This window comes from Solanum verrucosum, unplaced genomic scaffold, assembly GCF_900185275.1.
Source record: "Solanum verrucosum unplaced genomic scaffold, falcon-dt-bn FXZP01000261.1, whole genome shotgun sequence".
Lineage (NCBI taxonomy): Eukaryota > Viridiplantae > Streptophyta > Magnoliopsida > Solanales > Solanaceae > Solanum > Solanum verrucosum.
The window spans coordinates 12,615,710-12,641,202 of NW_026019969.1; the positions used below are offsets into that span (position 1 = coordinate 12,615,710).

General features: G+C 33.7%; 3 protein-coding genes and 1 pseudogene across 8 annotated transcripts; 2 read left to right on the forward strand and 2 right to left on the reverse strand.

The window, feature by feature from the left end:
* Positions 1 to 1,501: 1,501 nt before the first annotated feature.
* LOC125816394 (protein ALP1-like) lies at positions 1,502 to 2,977 on the reverse strand. Its single transcript, XM_049495999.1, has one exon. The coding sequence runs from the start codon at positions 2,889 to 2,891 to the stop codon at positions 1,626 to 1,628; it is 1,266 nt and encodes a 421-aa protein (XP_049351956.1). The 5' UTR covers positions 2,892 to 2,977; the 3' UTR covers positions 1,502 to 1,625.
* A 5,202-nt stretch (positions 2,978 to 8,179) lies between these two features.
* On the forward strand, positions 8,180 to 23,361 carry LOC125815216 (E3 ubiquitin-protein ligase MBR2-like). Of its 6 annotated transcripts, XM_049494634.1 has the most exons (8): positions 15,816 to 15,947; positions 17,333 to 17,493; positions 17,931 to 18,083; positions 18,818 to 20,583; positions 21,566 to 21,616; positions 22,608 to 22,703; positions 22,776 to 22,919; positions 23,017 to 23,174. In XM_049494634.1, the coding sequence occupies exons 4-8, from the start codon at positions 18,868 to 18,870 to the stop codon at positions 23,146 to 23,148; spliced, it is 2,139 nt and encodes a 712-aa protein (XP_049350591.1). In that variant the 5' UTR covers positions 15,816 to 15,947; positions 17,333 to 17,493; positions 17,931 to 18,083; positions 18,818 to 18,867; the 3' UTR covers positions 23,149 to 23,174. The 6 variants fall into 6 exon arrangements, with proteins under 6 accessions (XP_049350593.1, XP_049350595.1, XP_049350592.1 ...); XM_049494636.1 differs by lacking the exons at positions 15,816 to 15,947; positions 17,931 to 18,083 and adding an exon at positions 8,180 to 8,207; XM_049494638.1 differs by lacking the exons at positions 15,816 to 15,947; positions 17,931 to 18,083 and adding an exon at positions 8,180 to 8,207 and having other exon boundaries at positions 18,832 to 20,583.
* On the forward strand, positions 9,250 to 13,579 carry LOC125815063 (E3 ubiquitin-protein ligase MBR2-like; the record flags this gene model as incomplete). Its single annotated transcript, XM_049494463.1, has 5 exons — positions 9,250 to 10,983; positions 11,758 to 11,808; positions 12,787 to 12,882; positions 13,098 to 13,232; positions 13,317 to 13,579. Coding segments are annotated over 5 exons (2,148 nt in total), but the record flags the coding sequence as incomplete, so codon positions are not given.
* Positions 23,362 to 23,815: 454 nt separating the features above from the next.
* LOC125815065 (uncharacterized) lies at positions 23,816 to 25,103 on the reverse strand (annotated as a pseudogene).
* Between the last annotated feature and the right edge of the window lie 390 nt (positions 25,104 to 25,493).

Below are 25,493 nucleotides of genomic sequence, written 5' to 3' on the forward strand. Positions count from 1 at the left end.
TGATCAAATCCAAAGTCTAGTGTGAGGAAAAACTTTCTTTATGAGCTAAGCTAGAAGATATGCTTTAAATTTTGTCCAATACATATATATAACTTATAAGCACAAATACTCTCATTTCCCAATTTCATTGTCCAATTCATACTTTAAATTTTATTTTTAAAAAAAACCAACAATTTGTTACACTTAACCAGTACTATGAGAGTTAATAAAAAAGTTATAGCTGTCTGTAATTGTTATCGGTGTATATTGAATGTATAACAAGTATTTAATTAGTATATAATTGGTGTATAACATATACATGCTATCTATACATAGATTATATAGTGAATATATTCGCTAAGATTGTGGGGTTATTGTGTTGTGTAAAAATCTTGAAATTTTCGCATGTTGTCCTTTTTGAATTTCAGGACATTTGTTTAGTAAATGAAACTCTTTTTTAGTTCTCTTGCTACTTATAGATTAGTTTGGATCATGATCCTAAAAATTCTTTGAGCTAGCAAATTGAAATTCTTAAAAAATGTTAGACCAGATTTAAGAGTTTTATAAGTTATTGCAAACGTTAAACGGTAGTCTTATGTTTTGACGGTAAGGTTGAGCAATATTTGAGCAACATTATAACGATTCTAATCTTATCCGGCAGAGTAACTTCCCAAAATCTCATTTTGTATTTTGAGTTTATTGCCCTTTTTGCTGTTTGAACATCCCTCATCCTTATCAGCCTTGTTACACAGTACAAGTAAAACTGTCTCCGTGTACCGACTGTGCTTAGACAATTTCTCCATACCGTAGGGAGACTTGGAGCAACATGAAAGTTGTTTCGTATTATCTATTACTTAGGTTCGAGCTTTGGAATCAGTTGTTTGAATCCATATATATAAGCAAACAAGGTACAGCTCAAACTATATTCATACTGGAATTGACTCTGACATAGTGCAGGTCTAATAGCAAAATGTTTCAGATAACATTTCTAAGGCACACCAGACATACATATAACTAATTTAGATGTTAGTGATATTTGTGAGTATATTAAGAATTGAACCAGTGTGCCATGCACCCACATCAACTGAGTGTTGTGACCACAACAGCCATTGCCTTTTTCTTTGTGTGTGTATTCGTCTCCAAAACTATGGGTAAAACTAGTAAACCGACCTGTAGATTGGCTGAACATCACTCCACCATCTCAATAGCTCTGATACTAGTTGTTGGACTAAAACAGGTCAAAGATATTCTTAACATGATGTAGTCATGATATTGTCTATTTGGATCAAATTCGGCACATTTTTCCATGAAAAATCTCACCCCATTAAAACTTAAAAAGTATCACTGTACCTTATATATAGGACATTATTCGCATACCCAACAATACAATATACATATTATGGTCAAATGCAAGTCGTCAGTATATATAATCACTTCTACTTGTAGCAAGTCACATAACGAATTTCTTTCGAGTTCATTGACAATCAACCAGAAAGAGCTGTGTATGTTAAAGAAGAGAAAAGGGGGACATCTTATTGCTGTTATGCAAAACAGCCCAAAAAGGTTGAAACTTTGAGTAAAAAGATTGACAATCTAGATGAATGAATTTATGTTCTTTTGCCTTTAAAATAAGTAGTAGAAAAATGTTACTGCTTTTGTGACTGAAACTCTGTTGCTTTTGTGACTAACGCACTTCTAATAGAACATGCTACACTTTTACTTTCACCGAGATTCAAAGAACTCTTGCATTTGTCAGATGAATAATCATTCAAATCCTCACAAAATGCTGAATAATCATCCCTTGATAACAACATATTATGAAGTATCGAACAAGCACCAATAGAAGCCACAACAGTCTTGATTTCTCCTTCAATCGGTTCGCGCAAAACGCCCCAATTTCTCAAGCTCTGAACGGCTATAACTGATGGCAAACGCATTACGTTGATTGCATTGTTGAAGTTCTCTTCATTTGATTGAGAAACAGGATCATCAAATGGTAACATTAACCAATTTAACAAAGGATAGTCTCCATTCCCAACTAAAAACTGAGGCACAACCACTCCATTTATCTCCAAACCTTGTGAATTCCTAAAAATTGTTCCTTTTTCAATATCTTGGAACAGAGTTGATGAATTTAAGACCTGGAAATCAGTTTTATCACCGCGAAAACCGGCTATAATACTAATAATTCTGGATGATGAATCAACCACTAATTGAGCTGCTATACTCTCGTCATTAACCTTAAATCTTACGCAACAGAGTACTCCACAGCAATTAGGAATACCCGAAATCGACTCAAATCGATTCGAAACAGACTCAAGCTCACCCGAATTCAAAAACCCAACCCAGAACCGGAAATTAGTACAGAGCACCCTACACAATTGTTTGAAACAAAACTTAGCAACAGATTCCGATACACTAAATCTCCGAGAAATATCGGAGAAATTAGCTCCGGTAGCCAATCGGAAAAGCCCAATTCCAAGCCTAGTTTCCGCAGCGAGATTAAGTGGCGAGTCAACCGGGTCACGACACTCTAACAGAGGCTCTAATAACCCACAAAGCCAATCAAAAGTAGAAGAATTGATATTGAAGAATTTCTTGAAACAATCCGGGTTACGTCGGATAAACGAGTCGGGTCTACCCAGTTTGAACCGGGTCAAACCCTCGCCGGCCGGGACATCAGATTCTGAGAAATAGGTACGTTTTCGTTTACAACGCGAAAAGGGGATGAGTGAAAGAGTAGCGGATGTTTCAGAAACAGAGAGAAAATGGAGAAGAAGAGGTGTAAGAAAATCAGATAAAGAAGAATTAGTTATAGAAAGAGGATTTGATGAAGGGAAAATGACTGTAATTAGAAGGAGTAATTGAGCAATTAGAGAAGAAAGCATAGCAGCCAAATTTCGAGGATTCATATTTGTTGTTGTTTGTGTATCAGTGAGTGATAGTTTTTTGCTTTTTGTTTTGTCAGGTTTTCTTGATTTCAGAGCAAATCAAAAAGGGCTTTGCTCTGACAATCTGATGAATCTATTATATCTCAATTCGTTGACAAAAGTACAACATAAATTGCGTTTTCAACTTATCACAATTATACACGTGCCTCTTCTTTTTTTTCTTATTTGGGGAAAAATTATTCAAGAAATATTCCAAATTCCTAAAGTTTCTTATAAGAGGAGAGTAAATTTATTGATCTTACCATTCGAGCAAATATATACCTATTTAGTGCGATTGAGAATAATAAAAGAATTTACTCAAAATTCCTAATTCCTAAAGTTCCTTATTTTTACTTATTTATTATTTAGTAACTTTCGCATATAGCCACTCAAAAATAAACTAATTACGCTCCATAACTATAGTTTGTTAATTACGATTCGTAGGGAGGAGAGTGGCGAGCGAGACTGGGAGAGGGAGGAGAGAGGGCAGAGAGTGGGAGAGAGGTGAATTGTATATGAATATCGGTTAGATTATTGTATATTATACATATGTATTTGTATATTCTGGCGAGAGAAATTGAGAAAGGGGAGAGAGAGGCGAGCGAGATTGGGAGAGGGAGGAGAAAGGCGAGCGAGAGAGGACAATAATTTGTATAATTCACATGTATGATTGTATAATTCACGTGTTTTTGAATAATTGGGTAATATAAAGTCTGAAATTATACAAATATAATAAACTCGAAATAACTAATTGATACAAACATAAACGTATGCGATAAGAACTTTAAACAATTACACAAAATATATTATACAAATTACATTATATAAATTATATTATACAAAATCCAAAAACTACATGTTTATACAAACTTTAAAAAGTTATACACAAAAAGATTGAATGTATATGATGACAAAATTGAAATATCAAATGAAATCATCGTCATATACAAATATAAACAATCATATACAAATACAAATCAAACAAATAATTGTTAGGTGCGAATTATACAAATGTGGCGAATTATACATATACAAACGTGGCTAATTATGCAAACTCGAAGTCAGCCCACATAATTAATGTATAATGTTAGCCGCGAGTGGTAATTATAACAAACTATAACTATGATGAGTAATTTAGTATAAGTTTGCTTAACCGCATAATTTTCCCTTTATTATTTTAAAAATAGATTATTCTTTTTTTACTTTATCATTTTTGACTAGAAAAGATAATTACGATTTTTTTTTCCTGTTATCTTTAGCATTAATTATTTATTTTCCAAATCATATTTCAAGTAATACTCCCTCTATACCTTTTTACTTGTCCAATTTTGATTTTTTGCTTATCATTTTTGACAAATCAAGAAAAGAAAAATATTATTTATCTATTATACTCTCAATTTATTTAGAGAGTTAATGTTTTTTTGCAAAAGGTAGAACCTCTTTAATGAATAAATCGATTTTGGAATTCTATCAATTAATAGAGGTAAAACGATAAACTCACTATGTCAATTTTTTTAATAAGTGTATCAATTCAAAAATTGACAAGTAAATATGGACAGAGAAAGTACTAAACATCAATTAATAGGGGTAGTATGATAAAATAAAAATGTCAATTATTGTTTTCTTAGTACGTACATGAAAGGCAAATATGACAAATAAAAATGGGGGAGAAACGTAGTATTTGGAATTTGGATAACTCATTTTATTCTGAGCTTGTCAATGTGTGTTTTTTAATTTGTCAAAATTAAGGATAAATTTATGTGAAATTATAATGAAAAAGGTATATCTGAACCAACATTATAACTGAAGAAATATATTTGAATTAAAAAATATAAAAAAGAATATGTTTAAACTATTTAGTATAATATTATACTTAATAGTATATTTAATCATTTTCCGTATAATCAATATGATTCCACTTTCGTTTCTATAGATTTTAGCATAACCAAATTTAAACGCCTTAAATTCCATTTTTATAAGAAAATTTTACTTATTAATTGGAGAGAAAAAGGAAACTAAGGGCGGAAATATCTTTTTTTTAGGACTCATGAATATTTTCACACAAAGGGAAGATACCCCAAGATTTTCATTCCATTTTCAATTGAAGAAAAAATTCAAATTTACCCCTAGACAATTTCTTATATCTTACTTTTACTCTGTATGCTTTTGTAATACTTTCTCAATAAATATATTTATTAAGGACCATCTATTAGAACGACTTTACGAAAGTATTTAACTAAAACCAAATCTCCACTTATGGTTTGGACCATTTTTGCAACTACTTTTAGTTTTTGATGTTGGTCCTCCACTTGTGCATTTTAATTTAATTCCTGCTACATGGGAGGCCATCAAGCAAACTGTATTAATTTATGTGATAATATTTGAATGAGCATAAATTAATTAATTTTTTTATATATATAAAAAAGATTGTGGTTGAAAACAAATTATAATATTTATATAGCTATAAATTATCTTATTAAAAATAAAATATTTTTTTCAAAACTAAATAATTGAATACTAAATATAAAAAAAAAACAGCATTCCTTTTTATACTAAAAAAATAAAAAAATGAGACATGAATTGAGAATATAAAATACAAACATAATGTTACACTTGATTCGGATGTTAAATATAGTCAAACTTATCCGAAATCCAATTAGCACTAAAGAGTAAAGACACAAAAAGTAGATGCAAAAACAAAAATTCCAAGTTTGTGTTATTAAATTATGAAACAGAGGATTTAATAGATCAGTAGATCGATTATTTAAATTTTTATTTTGATGATGAACATTAAATTTCGGCCTTGCAATTTTCATTTTCCCTTTTCCGAGCCCCAATTTTGATAAAATCATATAAAAAAATAGAAATATATTTCTTAAAAAATATATGAAAGAGGTCAAAGACCAAAAAACTTGTCTAACTTGAGCCTTTTAACATGGAAATGCATCTCCCTCTTCTTCCGAGTCCGGAGCTAATGGGGCAAAAAAAAATTGTCAAAAATTTCAAAAGGGCACATCAAATTTTTTTAAAATCAAAAGGGTAAAATCGCTCCTGACGAAGGAATTTCCCTCTGACACAATGACGAAAAATCGCTGCCCTAGCAGTAATTTTGTCTAAAAACTTTTTTTCTTTTTTTTTTCATTAAAAATCGCTGCCACTTAAGTCATAATTATTTTTTTTCCTTACACATCGCTGCAGGGGGAGCACTTTTCATGCCTAGTGCTATTATATTCATGCCTATTGTTAATTATTAATAATATAAAAATGATAAACAAGACGGACAGTATACTCAATAAAATTGTTGAAGCATGAGGAAAATTGAATTATATATCATAAATAATAATAAAAGAATATTAAATTTTAAAAAAAAAACTTTTTTTAAAAAATTCTTAACGCCAGCGATTTTGAAGAAAAAAAGATTTTTTTTAACGTACGACAACTTTTGTCAGAAAAAAACCGCTCTTGACGGAGCAATTTTACCCTTTTGGTTAATTTTTTTTTGATATGCCGTTTTAATTTTTTGAAAGAAAAAAGTTTCCTTTTTGGCTTTGGACTCCTCTTCTTCCTATCATAATTTAGTTCAATATATTAAGTTTCGGTGCTCTAGTCAATATCCACTTTTAATTTCCAAAAAAACATAATTAAAGGTAGCTGCTATTCCTTTTTTTGAGAGCTCACATCTTTTTATTTTTTTGATTATTTGAACCCACAATCTTATATATATGAAAATAAAAGGTGTTTATCATTTAAGCATTTGTTTTTTATTTTTTTACGAGACATGATCAATACAAAATATACTCTAAAATAAATCTTTGTCGTGTTAAAAATAATATAGAAATATATTGTCTCCACATGAAATGATTCAAACAATGTTTAAGTGATTATTAGCTTTAACACTATTCAGTAGAATTAATTCTATAGATTGAGTTACAAACAACAAGTAATCGACTAAATTGTAAACATGTGAAATTGAATATGGAAAAACTAAGAGTTGAGCACCGATAATTAGTTATCAATGGGAGAAGTAAAGGCAATTGATAATTTTATGTTATTTTCTAAGAAACACTTTAGATTATAATTATGTCTGGTTGAGACTAAAGAAATATTTGAAGCACACTCAAAAAATGTTTGTATGAAGATTTTATTAAAAAAACTAAAAAATGAGAAAAATTGAGGTTAAAAAAAATGACTTTTGTTGGTTTAAGTTGATTTGATTTATAGAATTAAAAATTCTATACAACTAGCTTGATTTGATATTTTAAAACTCAAATCAACACGATCGGTATGACACATGTACCTCTAATTACGATAAACTTTTAATCCAAACTCGCATATTGAATCAATTGATGATTGCAAACTCAATGATTTGTATTCTCACCCCGTCAATTTTTTATTTATTTATTTTTAAATTATTTTTGAAAAATATTTGTTTCATTTTTTATGTCACTCCTACCCCATCCCCTAGCCGCCACCCCTACCCAGGCCATCCTCGTCAATTTTTTTTAATGGTGGATTTGTGGAAAATTGATTTGAGAGTGAAAAAATCAAAGGCTAAGAATTTGATGAGTGTGTAGACAAATTGTAGAGCATCCATTTTAATGGAGCTTCGGTAAATTTTGAATCTTCCAAGAGGTTGAGGAAAAGTTAGAGTTTGAGTTTTACCCTAACTCACACTCTTTGAGAGGAAGATATTTATTTTAATTAAAAACTAATTTTGAAGTTTAAATGTAGAGATAATTAATGAATCCTAGTTTTAAGAGATATGGATTGATTGTATCTTCAATAATACATGATATAAAATATTAAAAGTGGTAATATAATGTATATCTAAAAAATGCATATAATTATTATATTTTAATTAATAAATTGAAATTAAGAAGAAAAAAAATATTATCATACTTATTTATTATTTAAGGTAAATTTTATTTAAAAAGAAACAAGAATAAAATTCCTTAAAAGTTATATTGTTGTTAGAAATAAATTGTGTTTAAGAAAAGAAATAATATAATATATATTAGGAAAAAAAGCACTTTGACTCATTGAAATAACAATTACTAAGTTTTTTTTTTGACCAAACTAATAGCATAGGATTATTTTTGACCATTTTAAAAAAAACAAATAATGCATTTATCACAACTTAATTGCTCTCTCATTTCTTATACATAGAGAGAAAGAAACTCTATTTTTCTCTCTACCCATTTTTCATTCCTTCTCTGTTCTTCAATGGAGATGTAGTGTTTTTTTGTGGTTTTTTTAGTGCAGAAAATTCCGTCACTTCACCGATCATCTGATTCTCAGGTATCTTGATCGACCCATTAATTTTCTTGATTTTTTTTTGGGTATTTGGGTAGTTTTCTTTTTGTACTGTGGATCTGCAATTCAATAGCGTATGTATGAGTTAAATTGTTTGGGACCAAGGCGTATATGTTCTTGTTCTTGTATGACTGACTATTTTGATATCTCTACTAAATTGTGAAAATTTTATGTGTTGATTACAGTTGGGTACTTCTTGAAATTAATCTTTTATCAGCATAATAATGTTTTTACTATAGAAGGTATGAGTTATCGACTTTTCAGTTGTTATAGAATGAATAATGTTGAACCTGAATTGTTGTTTATGTAATTAAGACCTTAAGGGGGTTGTTTGCTATGGGGGATGGGATAGACAAAGTTATATGAGATAACTTATTCCCATCGTTGTGATACAAATGGTGAGATAAATAATCCCGAGACTAGCTAATACTCATATACTAACCAAACGCATGATAAAATAATCCTGCACAAGGATGACACCATTATAACTAAAATTAAACCTTCTTAGCTAAGGCTGCAGAAGCACCAAAGAAGCAATAAAGCTTGCTCTGAAACTAAAAATCAATTCTTGTAGATAAGTTCCTACTTAGTAAGAACAGTAGAAGAGTAATTTGTAGACCAAGAAGTTCTCTGCGGAACCACTATAAGAATACACCAAGAACTGTTAAAACATGCTTCAAATGCTCACCCTATAAAAAGAGTTTCCTTGTGTTACTTGTGCCCTGCATGAGGTGCCTTAGTTATTTTGAAGGAGGCTGTGAAAGCCTGCAGCTCAAAATTAACAGATGCTTTACCAATTGTGTCTTTTAGCTTCTGCTCGACTTGTGATTGCTGTGTACTGGTTCTATACACTGCTGAAATTACTATCTTAGTGCATAGAAGTTATATAACCAATTTAGGTTATCTTATATTTTCACTTTTCTCCAGTGATATTATGCTTTAACCTTTTTAAGATATCAACTATTGTTAATTTTGTTCTCTGACAGAATTTCCTCACTAGTGCACTAAAGGCCGTGGTTTGTCATAATTGGCCAAAATGCAAAGGAACAGAAGCATACTAGATTCCTTTCCAGAAACTATCGATCTTAATCAGGGATCTGTTTCAAGTAATGCTTCTGGAGATCCGACATCCTCTTGGGATATCTTGCGAAATTCAATGGAGGGTCGATTATCGAATTCCATGCTTTCTTCTGCTAGAGAAAGTCTTAGACGTGCTGATGGTATTAGTTATAACACACAGAACTGCAGTGCGCGGGATCAAGGCGAGTCGAGCTCCAGTGCCAATTTGCATGGCATTGGACATGCTAGTCATTTGAGAATAGGACATGCTTGGCCGTCTTCATCAAGTAATCATGTGCTGACTAATTCAAATTCAGAAGAGAGGCGATTTGGACCATCCAATGTCCTCCATCCTGACAGTTCAACAAGTGGTTATGGTGGAAATCATTTGATTGGCAGCCCTACTATTTTACCAAATCTGGCTTCGGCTCATAGTCCTGCAAATGCTAACTTAAGTGGCATATACAACAATGGTGACACTCGGCTGGTTATGAGACCAAGTGTATCTTCAACTGTCTACACTTCTAGCAGCAGATGGGAAGCGGAGCGTCCTGCTCCTGGTGTCTCTTACAATGCTGGTACTTCTTCAGGTAGATCTAGTTATCGGCCTGGGTTCACTGATATATCAGGTTCTCCCATGGGTTGGGGTTTATCCTACAAGCGCAAGGTCCTTGAAGGCAGTTCTGGGCAGTCTTGTGGTAGAAGTTTGAGCTCCAATGCACAACCTGAGAACATTAGACCACACAATTTTCCAAGTCAACATGGTGCTTCCAGCAGCTTAAACATATCACCAGCCTCTGCAAGCGTGCAGAATAGGATTGGTACAAGAGTGACTGCCTCTGACATAATTCCTCCTCTTAGTGCTAGTGGAGTTGCGGAAACCTCTGCCAGAAATTCTGGGAGTGGACAAAATCTTGAGAATCATGATACAGTTACATTTGGTTTACTGCCAACTAGGACCAATTTAGGGCATTCTAGTGTTGGTTCTACTCTTGTGACTCCTCAACCTATTTCAGTATCTAATTATTTGGGATCCAGACAACCAATTTCACAGTCAATGAATGCAGGTAACTCAAGAAGCCATTCTGGCCTAATGTATGTTTCTGGTGTTCCAAGTGGTTTAAATCCAGTTCCCTGGAATGTATCTCCTAATTCACGAGGTGGTAGTTCATCAAGTCTAAATGTGGTTTCTCCTGATAGTGAGGATGAAGCTAACTTCTGGAGCTCAATAAGAAGTAATAGGGTACCTCTTCCATTTGTTCCTGCTCTTGAGTCTGGAAATATGGTACAGAATTCAACTAATTGGAGTTTAGCTACTTCAAATGGAAGCTATTCCAGAAACATGCCTTCTAGTTCTGCACTCAGCCGTGGGCCAAGTATGCAAACTTCTACTACTGCAAGGACACCTTATCAGAACTTAGCAACCAGTAGTACTCATAGTTCTTCAGAAATTTCTCCTAGGACTCTCCTACCTCCTGTTGAGTCCGAGTCTGGAAGTCAGAGAGGTAATTTTCCCCTGCTATCATCAGCTGCTTCTCCTGTGGAGGAGGCAGAGATATCATTGCGATCTAGTAGCCGGGGATCTAGTAGCCGACGTAATCATCGAAACCACCTAATATCATCTTTAATGACCAATTTTTCAAGTAATGAAGTGGATGGATCGCGTGGTTTAGCTTCTGATATCGAGGGTCGCCACAGACTGGTACGGGAGGTTTGTGTTTTATAATAGTATCAAAACTGTTGTACTTTGGTTTGTCCATGAATGTTTTCAACTGTTCTCATCTTGTATCTGGCCTGAGGAAAGTATAAATATTTCTTCTTGTATTATTATTTTGTCTTCCTGAAGATTTCTTCCTTTCATCTACCTATTCGTGTTGCCCTTTTTTCTTACTTGCTCATCTTGTGATTAGTATTTAGTTCAGGATTAGTGGATCATGTACTGGCCCAACATAGTGCAAGTATTGGTATCACACATGAACAGAAGCACATGCCTCCTTATAGTTCTTTTGACAATTAGCATGGAGTATACCTTCTGGATGAGTTAAGAATTGCAATTTGCTTAAGGGGTCGTTTGGTAGGATGTTCAAGAATAGTACTGAATATGGTTTTTTTTTTTGATGACCGTGGTGAATATGGTGTATTACTAATGCTGAGAATAGTTTTGTTGGGATTATTTCTAGAGCTGTGTTGCCCACAACTTGGAACTTAGAATGAATGTTATGTCTCAATGAATATGAATCGAAGCACCTATACTTTTTACCTTAATATTTTCAGAAGCTGATACTTTATGGTTTCACTCTTTCTAGTAATTGGGTGTAGCATGATCTTCAGTTGTCCTGGATTTTGGTTGTGCCAAGTTCACTTTTTGAATAAATCCAGCTGGTTTTATGTTGCTTCATGCCGTTCTTTTGAGATAGTTTTGATCTACGGTTAATTTTCTCATTACTTACGAAATGTTGCTGCTTGCATTCAACAGATTCGTCAAGTCCTACATTCCATGCGGAGGGGCGAGAACAGGCGATCTGAGGTTTTATTTTCATCCTTGTGATACCCTAATGAATGCTCAGCTTGTTTACGCATGTACTTTGTATGAATAATATGTAGTTCATGATCTGAACACCGTGATGGATGAAGTTTCTATCGATTTGCTGAGCTGTGAAATGTTATAAACATAATTACTTTTACTTGTTATATTTGCTCCATAAGCTGAAGGGGTAGAAATATGGCCAGAATTGTAACATGTCCAACCATAGATATCTGGATGGAAAACAAATTACCTAAGTTCTGTTATTTTCGACAACGAGTGATAATTTTACTAGACTGCCAATTAGGTTGTTCGGGTGAAAAATATTTGTCAGAATTTGGTTGATGATGCTTGTAACCCGTGCTCCACAAGCTTAAGTAAGAGAGATGTTTGTCCAGAATTTGGTTGATGATGCTTGTTACCTATCTTTCTTCTCTCTTCTTCTTTTCAATGAGGTGAAATAAGCCTTAAGAAGCCTATTAACGCTTACCTGCCTAAACCATGCAAAGATTCCAGAATCAATCCATTAGCTGCAAGATACGATACGGCTCAGCCAAAAATGGTGAGCACCTAGCGCGAGCCTTCAACACCGTCTTAGCCTTCCCTGAACAGGATCGCTCCCACACGTGTATGCGTTCGTTAACTTGCATAGGTGGTTTCAATGAAAAATATTTCTCAGCAGTTTTTCAATGGTGCAATATCCTTATTTTTAGCCTTTCTCTTACTTTTTACTTAATATTATCCTTACTAAGATGTTTTTATTTTTATTTTCCATCCTATCCAGATTTTTGTAGATCTTAGTGGCCTGTTATTGTTTTTTAGATGATCTGGATTATAAAGCCTTCACATCTTGATCCCTTGTTAGCAGGAAGGAAGCTCAGTTAATCTAGACTTATCTCCTCATTACATGGTTGTTAATGCGAATGAATTTTGGGTCCTTAGTAGACACCAGTGGTTCATTTTTTTATTTTTTTTTGGCAGGATTATATGATGCTTGATTCATTTCTCAACGGCGCTGCAGAAATTCATGATACACATAGAGGCATGAGGCTCGATGTTGATAACATGTCGTATGAGGTAATTATGGTTGTGCTTTGATATCACTAAGTTTCGTAATAGATTTCTCATATTGTAACCCCTTTACAAATTCGTTTTTTAGTTTTTCAAGAGATTTTCATTCTTATAAATAAGAGATCTGGAATTACTCACCAGAGATCTTTGAAGGGTTGTTTTTTTTCTGTTCAAATTGTGAAGGGTTTCGTTCACCTATCTCTTCTACTTGTATTCCTTAGGAATTATTGGCATTGGAAGAACGTATAGGAAATGTGAACACCGGATTGAGTGAAGGAACCATTTTGGAACGTATGAAACAGCGAAAGCATGATTCAATATATGGAGGGTCATCGTCGCCTTGCTGTATCTGTCGGGTGAGACTCTTTCTAATAATTAGTTGATATTACTAGAGAAGGATTGTTGAATAAATCTCGTCGGTTTTCTTTTACATCAATCAGGAGGAATACACAAGTGGAGATTACATGGGCATATTGGATTGTGGACATGAATTCCATAGTAGTTGCATAAAGCAGTGGTTAATGCTGAAGAATGTGTGTCCTATTTGTAAGAATACAGCCTTAAAAATATGAAGTGCAACCAAACAAAAGAATTCTTGTTGTTATTACTATTTTATAACTCATGGGATGTTTATTTATTTTGATGTGGTAAATCCATAGAAATCTTGTTATGATGTTTGTTTTGAGTAATACTTCACAAGTTTTTTCTTGTTGTAATCGGCTCAATGACCATCATTCATCATTTTCAAATACTTGAGCCTTTTTCTTTTGTTTTGCAACTCGTACACATATTTTTTTTTGTTATGTGTAGGTGATTCTCAAGATAAATTATACTCTTAGATACATGATTTAATACTGAGTATTCGGGGAAATTAATTATTTTAAAAATGAAAAATGGTCGGTAACATAATGAAAATGATATACATAATTTCTTTAAGCTGAGCATGCATTTTTTGTTGCCAAATATAATTTGATGTGTCTTTTTTTTTTTCTTTTTTTTTTTATGACAAAATATAAATTTATACTTCAAGTTTTATATTTTAAAAAAATAATTAAAAATCATGATTTGAAATTTCAAATCATGTTTTTTTTTGGAGAATTTAAAATTTCAAATCATAATTTCAAATTGCATGTCCAGATACTGATTTGAAATCATAATTTTGTTCGCATGTCCAAATGCAAGCTTAAATTAAATTTCAATTTTAAGTTGAATTCTAGCATATTGTGATGGAATTTCAAGAAAAAATATATAGTGGAACTCAAATAAAAAATTGTCTCATAACTCTAGGGTTGGGTATGAAATACCGAAAATCGAATTACAAAATTGAACCGAACCATTTTTTTTTTGTTATTTGGTATTGGATAATTGGGTGTTCGGTATGGTATCCATGAGTAAAATTTTAGAACTAAGGTATTCGGGTTTGAGTTTGGTATGAGACATTAGTACCATTTGGTATTCGGTATTTTCCAAGTACCGAATTATTTAGTTAATGAAGGTCGTATATCAACATGTCCATTACTCATTAGTACAAATCCAGAGAGAAAGTTAAAGAATAAACATAAACAACTCAAATATATGTCTTTTAGTTGTATCAATTTATTTTTCTTGATGTCTTCTTACTTATTGATCTTCAAATATATCGTGCATCAACATAAAAAATAGAAATGATTGCAATAATAGTATTAACTTTGTAATACAATCGGCTATAACTTCAATACAATATAAAGAATACTATACCAAACCAAAATTTAATTTACCGATTACCTAATTATCGAATCGAAATTTAAAATTTTGATATTTGGTATCTATTTTTAACTACCAATTATTCAATTACTGAACCTGAAATTTGATAATCCTGAACCGAATACCAAATGCCCACCCCTACATAACTTTGATTCTAGCTGTGGTAGATTCAGAATTTTCACTGAGAAAGTAACTATTTTAAAGCTATTTAAACCGACTTATAAACTCTAGTCAATTAGTAACATAAATAAATATTGTTACGAGTAGGTGTGCATATCAATCGATTCAGTTCAATATTAAAATTTATTGGTCAATTTATCATTATCGAGCGCTTGACATAATAAATCGTTAAGATATCAGTTATTGATCATTGTCAGTCCAATTTTATGTTTAACTATTAAGATTTCACACCAAAGAAAATCATTGAAAATCACTTATTAGAAATAAGTTGACAAACCAAATGAATCATACATATAAGTTGACATTTTACATCTTGCTCAAACACAATTATTCACACCTTGTAAAACAACCGAAAGTTTGAGACAATTAAAAATAAAAGTATGAAACTAGAACTAGTTTAGATTGACTTTTGGCTATGACTTATAATTCAAAAGCCTTTTTATTTTATCTCAACACTATAAAACTACTTAAAAATAATTTTGGCTTAAAAACACCTAAAATAAATCAATTCAAACTTGCTCTTAAACCTTAAGTCATGGACTCTATATGTCTAATGATATAAATATAATTTAGAAATAATTTATTAATTTACTATCAAATTATTGATTAAATTGTTAAAATATTTTTCAAACCATTAAAAATTAATTATCTAATATTAAAAAAATCAATATCATTATTAAAAGTGCTAAATAAATAACTTTTTTTTTTAAAACTTTATTTACCCTCCCCTATGAGCTCCCACCCTTTTTGCTCAGAGTGCTTACCATTCGAGCAACTTTCTCTCGTCAGCTAAATTAATAACTTATTACTAGAGTAATAACTTTTTTTATTGGAATTATTAATTTCGATTCGATTATAAAGGGCTGGGAGAAAAAAACCGAAGGGCCGGGCTAGTCAAACTAATTAGAAAACATAAATAGTACATTTATGAGAGGTTAATTGTTCATTCACTTCCGACACAGTGCCACACCTACATACAGATAGAGAGGAAGAAACTCAATTTCTCTCCATTTCCCTTCACCAAGAACGAAACCCTCATCTTCAATGGAGATATAGTGTTTTTTTAATACAGAAAAAGCAAAGCCCACAACCCCAATACATAGAAATCCCAGAAAATTCTGTCACTTCACCGATCATCTGATTCTCAGGTATCTTGATCGACCCATTAATTTTCTTGAATATATGTCTCTGTTAACTAAGAAATTTCAGCTTTTTGTCATCTATTTTTCTTGAAGAATAATTGTTACTGACGATAACACCCTTTTACTTTTTTTTTTTTTTTTTTTTTTGGTCTTCGGTAGTTTTCTTTTTGTAATGTGGATCTGCAATTCGATTGAGTTCAGATACTAGTGGTATCAATACAAGTTTATACTTCTTTCTAATACTTTTTATTTTATTTTTTGCAATGAATTTAATTGGATAAACATGCTCATTGACTTGTTTGGGACCAAGGTGTATTTGTTCTTGTCAACTTGTTTGAGACTAAGGGGTATTTGTTCTTGTTGTTGTATTACTGACTATTAGGATATCTACTATATTGTGAAAAGTTTATGTGTGGATTACAGTCAGTACTTGTTGAAATTAATCTTTTATCAGCATAATAATGTTTTTTCTATATAAGGCCTGAGGTATCGACTTTTCAGTTGTTATAGAATGAAGAATGTTGAACCTGAATATTCCTTGAATTGTTGTTTATGTAAATAAGACCTTAAGGGGTTGTTTGGTATGGATAGACAAAGTGATTTCACCATATACTATATGGGATAAATTGTCCCTACATTGTGATACAAATGGTGAGATAAATAATCCCAAGACTAACAAATACACATACCCTAACCAAACACGGGATAAAGTAATCTGGGATTATTATTCATTGTCTCTCATAATAAACGCCCCTTAAGTAATTTTTATATATAAGTGGTTTCACTTTTGCTCGGGGAGGATCTGTTAGCCATGCATCAAGATGTGAATCAAGTGCATTATTTTCTAGTGAATTGCTTTAATTTGTACAATGATTTTGTCCAAAAAGTAGTAAGGAAGCGGCATTGCCTCATTACTGTTATTTAGTTATTGTTAACTTTATTCTACTGTTTTTTGGTATTTATTGAAAAAGTATTCTTTTGTGGGGAAAGAAAAGAAAAGTCTGTTAAACATGCACAATAAGTTAACCTTTCCTAATCACCTTTGCCAACGAAGGTCTAAAGCATGGTTTACTCTTTTTAGTCTATGACTCTATTCTATTCAACGATTCTAAGTCATAGCTTGGGGGTAAAGATTATTATTTGGAACTAGGCATACTCTCCCATTTGTGTTTGTTCAGTTGTCTAAGTTTAAGTTGGTCTTTCGTACTTGGGAAAATTTGGCTCTTCTAGCAAATGTACTTGTATTTGGTGGAAGTCTGGAACCATTTTTTTTTCCACAACGCTGATAGGATACACAAGATTTATTTTATCTTTTGTCATCTCACTCTGGCACTATTCATGTGGCATGGTAAGCATTATGAGTAATTCATGTGTAAATTGTTTTTGTCTAGGCCCTCAAGAAATTTTTAGGTAGAATCATTGTCACAACTCCACGCTTACCAATCAAGCTGCAGAACCAAGCAATTAAATGGTTGTAAGTATCATGTTTGAGAAAATTCCAACTGTCTGAAGCAACTTTTGACAGGCTAATATTTTGGTGGAGTATCTATAGGTAATCTCATTGGATAAGTGAGAACTTGTGGTCAATTGCTAACAAAGTAAAAATTTGTGTTCATTTGTGAACAAACTATAAATTTGAAGTAACTTAACAATTTCTCAGGTAAGCTATGTGACTAAGGAAAAACGTTTTCTCATGCTGCTGATTATCGTAGTTGCCTTGTTACATTATTGATCAGCAGATTTCATATCATTCCATGTAGCCTTATTTCATCATTAGTTGATGAACATGGGTTCTGCTTATGAAGTTTCTAGTAGTTGTGTTCAACGCCATATTGTAACTTATTGCTAATGGCTGTTAATTATAACTGGGGGCCAGTAGGATGGCCCCGTTGGAACTAAAATTACTGGTTGTTGTGGTTTAGTTTAGAAAATTTTCATGTTTCTCTCTGAGGATTTAACAACCAGAGTATTGCTGCTGTTTTTGTGAAGGTAAAAGATAAATGTAGGGAGAAATATGAGACTGGTTCAAATGCAGATTGGAAGTAGCACCTGGACTGTAGCTACAGGGAGAAAAATGATTAAAAAGAAGAAGATGGGGAGAGGAAAGGAAGGAGTCTTGGACCCACCTAGAATTAATTATAGGTAAAACTTGTCAAGGATAAGATATATAATTCCTTATGGTTAAACCTCCCAAGTTAAGGCTACAGAAGAACCAAAAAAGCAATAAAGCTTGCTTTGAAACTAACAAACAATTCTCATGGATAAGCTCTACTTAATAAGAACAGTAAAAGAGTAATTTTTAGATTGAAAAAATTGTTCTTACCTACGAATAGAACTACTTCAACATAGAAGCAAGCTTGCTCTTGCATCCTAAGACAATTAGGACTCAACAATAATCTAGGAAGCAATTAACGTACCTAAAAACCTATTAAAGAAGTTCTCTGTGGAACCACTACAAGAATACACCAAATTATCTGTCTAAAAACTTAAATAAATAAGCTGAAACCTAGATCAACTGATGAGCTGGAAATTAAGCATAAATTAAACCTCAGAAATGTTAAAACATTCTTCAAATGTTCACCCTATAAGAGAGTTTCCTTGTGTTACTTGTGCCCTGCATGAGGTGCCTTGGTTATTCTGATGGAGACTGAAAGCCTTAAGCTAAAATTAACAGTTGCTTTACCAATTGTGTCTTTTAGCTTTTGCTCGACTTATGATTGCTGTGAACTGATTCTATACGCTGCTGAAATTACTATCTTAGTGCAACAGAAGTTATATAGCCAATTTAGGTTTTATTATATTTTCACATTTCTCCAGTGACATTATGCTTTAACCTTTTCAAGATATCAACTATTGTTAATTTTGTTCTTTGACAGAATTTCCTCACTAGTGCACTCAAGGCCTTGATTTGCCATAATTGGCCAAGATGCAAGGGAACAGAAGCATACTAGATTCCTTTCCAGAAACTATCGATCTTAATCAGGGATCTGTCTCAAGTAATGCTTCTGGAGATCCGACAGCCCCTTGGAATAAATTTCTAAATCCAGTGGAGGATCGATTATCGAATTCCATGCTTTCTCCTGCTAGAGAAAATTGTAGACGTGCTAATGGTATTAGTTATACAACACATAACTGCAGTTTGCGGGATCAAGGTGAGTCGAGCTCCAGTGCCAATTTTCATGGCATTGGACATTGTAGTCATTTGAAAATAGGACATGATTGGCCTTCTTCATCAAGTAATCATGTCCTGACTAATCCAAAGTCAGAAGAAATGCGATTTGGACCATCCAATGTCCTCCATCCTGAGAGTTCAACAAGTGGATATGCTGGAAGTCATCTGATTGGAAGCCCTCCAATTTTACCAAATCTTGCCTCGGCTCACAGGCCTGCAAATGCTAACTTAAGTGGCATATACAATAATGGTGACACTCGGCTCGTTATGAGACCAAGTGTATCTCCAACTGTCTACACTTCTAGCAGCAGATGGGAAGTGGAGCGTCCTGCTTCTGGTGTCTGTTACAATGCTGGTACTTCTTCAGGTAGTTCTAGTTATTGGGCCAGGTCCCCTGATATATCAGATTCTTCCATGGGTACTCGGGGTATATCCTGCAAGCGCAAGGTCCTTGAAGGCAGTTCTGGGCAGTGTTGTGGTAGAAGTTCAAGCTCCAATACACAACCTGTGAACATTACACCGCACAATTTTCCCAGTCAGTATGATGCTTCCAGCAACTTAAACATATCACCAGCCTCTGCAAGTGTGCAGAATACTTATCACTTGGAAAACCTTTATCCAAGAAATAGGGTTGGTACAAGAGGGGGTGCTAGTGGAGTTGCAGAAACCTCTGCCAGAAATTCTGGTAGTGGACGGAATCTTGGGACAGATTTAGGGCATTCTAGTGTTGGTTCTACTCTTGTAACTCCTCGACCTATTTCAGTATCTAATTATTTGGGCTCCAGACAACCAATTTCACAGCCAATGAATGCAGGTAACTCAGGAAGCCATTCTGGCGTAATGCACATTTCTGGTGTTCCAAGTGGTTTGCATCCAGTTCCTTGGAATATATCTTCTAATTCACGAGGTGGTAGTTCATCAAGTTCAAATGTGGTTTCTGCTGATAGATATGCTGCATTACAAGATGATGCTAACTTCCGGAGCTCAATAAGAAATATTGGGGAACCTCTTCCATTTGTTCCTGTTCCTGAGACTGAAAATATTGTACAGGATACCACTAATTGGAGTTTAGCTACTTCAAATGGAAGCTATTCCAGAAATACGCCTTCTAGTTCTGCACTCAGCCGTGGGCCAAGTATGCAAACTTTTCCTACTGCATGGACACCTTATCAAAACTTAGCAAGCAGTAGTACTCGTTATTCTTCTGAAATTTCTCCTTGGACTCTCCTCCCACCTGTTGAGTCCGAGTCTGGAAGTCAGAGACGTCATTATCCGCTGCTATCTTCAGCTGCTTCTCCTGTGGAGGCGGCAGAGATATCATTGCGATCTAGTAGCCGGGGATCTAGTAGCCGTCGTAATCATCGAAACCAACTTATATCATCTTTGATGGCCGATTTCCCAAGTAATGATGTGGATGGATGGCGTGGTTTAGCTTCTGATATCGAGGGCCGCCACAGAATGGTACGGGAGGTTTGTCTTTGAAATAGTATTAAAACTGTTGTACTTTGGTTTGTCCATCAATGTTTTTCAACTGTTCTCATCTTGTATCTGGCTTGTTGAACATATAAATATTTGTTCTTGTATTACTATTTTGTCTTCCTGATGACTTCTTCCTTTCATCTACTTATTCATGTTCCCCTTTTTTCTTACTTGCTCATCTTGTGGTGCTATGAAGACTGTTACATTAGTTGTTTATTTGGTTAGTATTTAGTTTAAGATTAGTGTTTCATGTACTGGCCAACACTCAAGTCCAAGTATTGGTAGCACACATGAACAGAAGCACATGCCTAATTATAGTTCTTTTGACAATTAGCATGTGAGTATAGCTTCTGGATTGGTTAAGGATTGCAATTTGCTCAAGAAGTTGTTTAGTAGGATGTATAAGAATAGTATTACTGAATAGGGTGTATTAGTAATATTGAGATTAGTTAAGCGGGGATTATGTCTTATCCACTTTGGTTTGGTATATTCAAGGTTAACCATGCTTATCCATGTTTTAATAACCCTGGTATTGCTTATACCATTGGTTGCTATGTAGTAATTATACACCCTATAATTCCGAATAGGATGTATAGCTAATACATACATATGTTGAAAACACTACCAAACAAGGTATTAAATAATAACAAGGCTAATACATGGTCACTTCTCACAGATATCTATGTACTTCTACAGCTGTGTTGCCCACAACTTGGAACTTAGAATGAATGTGAACTGTAGCACGTACAATTTTTACCTTAATCTTTACAGAAGCTGATACTTTATAGTGTCACTTTTTCCACTAATTGGGTGTAGCTTGATCTTCAGTTTGTCCTGGATTTTTGTTCTGTCAAGTTCACCTTTTGAATAAATCCAGCTGTTTTTATGTTACTTCATGCCTGCCTTTGAGATACTTTTGACCTACCGTTAAATTTCTAATTACTTACTGAATGTTGCTGCTTGCATTCAACAGATTCGTCAAGTCCTGCATGCCATGCGGAGGGGCGAGAACAGGCGATCCGAGGTTTTGTTTTGAACCTTGTGATATCCCAATGAATGTTCAGCTAGTTTACATGTGTACTTTTAATGAATGATATGTAGTTCATGATCTGCACACTGTGATGCATGAAATATCTATTGATTTGCTGGCCTGCGAAAAGTTATACACATAGTTACTTTTACTTGTAATCTTTGCTCCATAAGCTGAAGGGGTAGAAATATGGCCAGAATAGTGTCCTGTCCAGCCACAGAAATCTGGAAGGAAAACAAATTACCTATATTCTCTTATTTCCAACGAATGATATTTTTACTAGACTGCCAATTAGGTTGTTTGGGTGAAAAATATTTGTCAGAATTTGGTTGATGATGCTTGTAAGCTGTTCCTTATAAATACTTGTCAGAATTTGGTTGATGATGTTTGTTCAGATGCTGATCTAGCCAGTAATGGATCTAGTTACCTATGCTTTTTCTCTTTTCTTTTTTCAATGAGGTGAAATATAAGGTTACCTATATATACATTAATGAAAGCCTTAAGGAGCTTATTAACACTTACCTGCCTAAACCAAGCAAAGATTCAGGAATCAATTCATTACCAGCAAGATGCGATATGGCTCAGCCTAATGGTGAGCGCCTAGCGCAAGCCTTAGGCGTGCTGCGCTGTCTTGGCCTTCCCTGACTAGAATCACTCGCACACTTGTAGGCATTCATCAACTTGCATAGGTGATTTCGATGAAAAATATTTCTCAGAAGTTTTTCAATGATGCAATATCCTTGTTTTTAGCCTTTATTTTAGGATTAACTTAAAATATTCCTACTAAGGTGTTTATTTGTTTACTTTCCACCCAATAGTGTTTTAAGTTCTTCGTGGCCAGTTATTTGTTTCTTGATGATGAAACCTAATTGCATCTGACTTAGTTATGCCGGTTTCACATCTTGATCACTTGTTAGCAGGAAGCTGACTGAATTTTGGGTCCTTGATAGACACCATGGTTCATTTTTTTTTGAATTTTTGGCAGGATTATATGATGCTTGATCCATTCGTCAACAACGTCGCAGAGTTGCATGATAGACATAGAGGCATGAGGCTCGACGTTGATAACATGTCGTACGAGGTAAATATGGTTGTATTTTGCTATCACTATATTTTGTAATAGATTTCTCATATTGTACTTTGCATTCCTTAGGAATTATTGGCATTGGAAGAACATATAGGAAATGTGAACACCGGATTGAGTGAAGAAATCATTTTGGGACGTATGAAACAGCGAAAGCATGAGCCAGTATATGGAGGGTCATCGTCAAATACGGAGCCTTGCTGTATATGTCGGGTGAGACTCTTTCTAATGGTTTTACACTATAATTTGTTGATATTACTGGAGAAGGATTGTTGAATAAATCTGATCGGTTTTCGTTTACATTAATCAGGAGGAATACACAAGTGGAGATTACATGGGCATATTGGATTGTGGACATGAATTCCATAGCAGTTGCATAAAGCAGTGGCTAATGCTGAAGAATGTGTGTCCTATTTGTAAGATGACTGCCTTAAAAAAATGAAATGCAACCAAACAAAGATAATGTCCCTCCTCTTCTTCCCAACAAAAGAATTCCTTGGAAAAAGTGTAAAAAGAGGGGGTGGAGGGTTCTTTACATTATTACCATTTTAAAACTAATGGGGATATCTTTTTTTTTTTTATTATTTATTTTGAAGTGATAAATCCATAGAAATATTCTTGTGATGTTTGTTTTTGAGTAATACTTGCAAAAAAATTTAAAAAATCAACCAAACATTGTTTAGTTGAGTTTTTTTTTTTTTTTTTAAAAAAAAAAAACAAATTTACCACTAGACAGTGTCTAGTGGTCTTTTATTAAACATAAAAAATATCAATAGGGACAAATACAAGCCAGGGGAGCTAGGTCTTACCTTACTAATCCTAATGAAGTACCTAACTTCTGCTACTTAACAAACATGAATAAAATAAGAATTAAAGAGAACTAAGTATTTTCTGATCATCACAGAGTTTGTAATACACTTCATGATGATATTACAAATGAGGATGCTTAAATAATATAAAAATATGTCCATCAAGAAGAAAGTTGAGTTATCAGCCTCAAACTTTCTATTACTAAAACATGAATTAAAAAAAATTGATTTCTCATCAAAAGTAGCTTGAAGTATTTTTCTCGTCTTCTTATTCAAATCTTTCCCACAACACTTGATGATTCATACCTTCTTTGTGGATTTATTGGATCTAGTTGAACCTATTGATACTATCAAATGGTTTTGCTTTGCCTATCGCATCGGTATGTGCGTTGGTACAAACTCCTCAGTCATTTTACCGTCCCAACTATGTTGCCTTCCATATGTCTTCTTTTTGCTTTTGTTGCTTCCACTTCTTTGTTGCCTAGGTGATATAACTCCTTCCCTAGCCACTATATCATAGCAAATCTCCAACATATTGTCTTCCTCATCTTCATCAAGAGAATCTTCACCCAAATCCACTCCATCTTCATCAAGAGAATCCTCACCCAAATCAATTGTATTTGACACTAAGGCATTCTTCCTTGCAAGCACACATTTAGGCACAAATACAGAAGCTTCTGGACTTAATTTGCTATTTAAAACAGGTGGTGATACTTGTTTTTCTTGGATCAAATTGTGGTCATTCTCAGTTAACCTTACTTGCTTTCTAGTAGTCTTTAATAAAGCATCAAAGCTATTCAAACATAATAGGTCTCTTGAGGCATTACTAGTATTTTGCCTCTTCTCACTGTCATGAAAATTTCCAGTCGAACCCTTTTCACTACATGGAGAATTATTTTGACTAGTAGGGGAAATGCTCCGACTACTAGTTGATCTTTTGTGTGCAACCAGTGTCCAATTTTTAGTTGGATTCTCGTTTTCAACTTGCAAAACATGCTGCCCAGAATTTTCAGCATCTTCAACATTAGATGTATTCATTATTTTTTGTCCTGAATGGCACATCAACCCCAGCTCTTGGTGTTCCCCCTGCGTTTTTAGTTGTATTAGACATCAAATTCAGCCCATCTTCTTTTGATTGCACCTCATTAGTAGCAGCATGCTGGTTATTGCAATCACCTTTGTTTTCGGTAGTTGTTTGAACACCAATATTACTTGTATCAACATTCATTGAGTTTACACGATTTTGCTCGAAAGTGGAAGCAACCAATTGTCGATCTAAAAACGTAGCTTTACTTTGATCGACATCTACGGTCTTTCTTTTTTCATTTAATATCTCTCTCGCATTGCCTTGATACTTTTCACTATCGGTAGTACCTTTTAAAACACCTTCAATGGTATCATCAATTTGTTTGTTATTTTAATTTATTTTCGAATTCAAACGACAACTATCTTCATCATGACCTTGGTGCTTACAATAATTGCAATACAAAGATAGATTATCATATACAATCTCCGAAAAAACCTCGATCAACTTACCAGATTTTCCATCCACAAACTGCAACCTTATACGATTTGGAAGCTTTTCCATTAGATCAAGTATAACCTTAACCCTAGCCGTGCTAAGATTTATCTATAGCTATTGGTTTCCCAACTGTTGATGCTATAGACAACAAAGACTTCTTTGCAAATAAATCTGGAGATAAGTTCGGTAAAGAAATCCAAACCACAGCTAGCGTCGTTTCCTCCCTAAGGGTTATATCCGATGGACCATGGAAAAACCCTACATTGGTGCTCCTCTCCATTGTAGAGAAGATAATTAACTGAGCGAGATAAAACTAGTACATAATCTTCATATAGATCATATCTCAACAAAATTTGTCTTGGAGCAAGTAAGCCAATTAAACAATTGTCCTTGGTACCAAGATGTTTCGATAAAATTGACCTTAATACATTCAAATCTGGCGCACGGGATAATTTA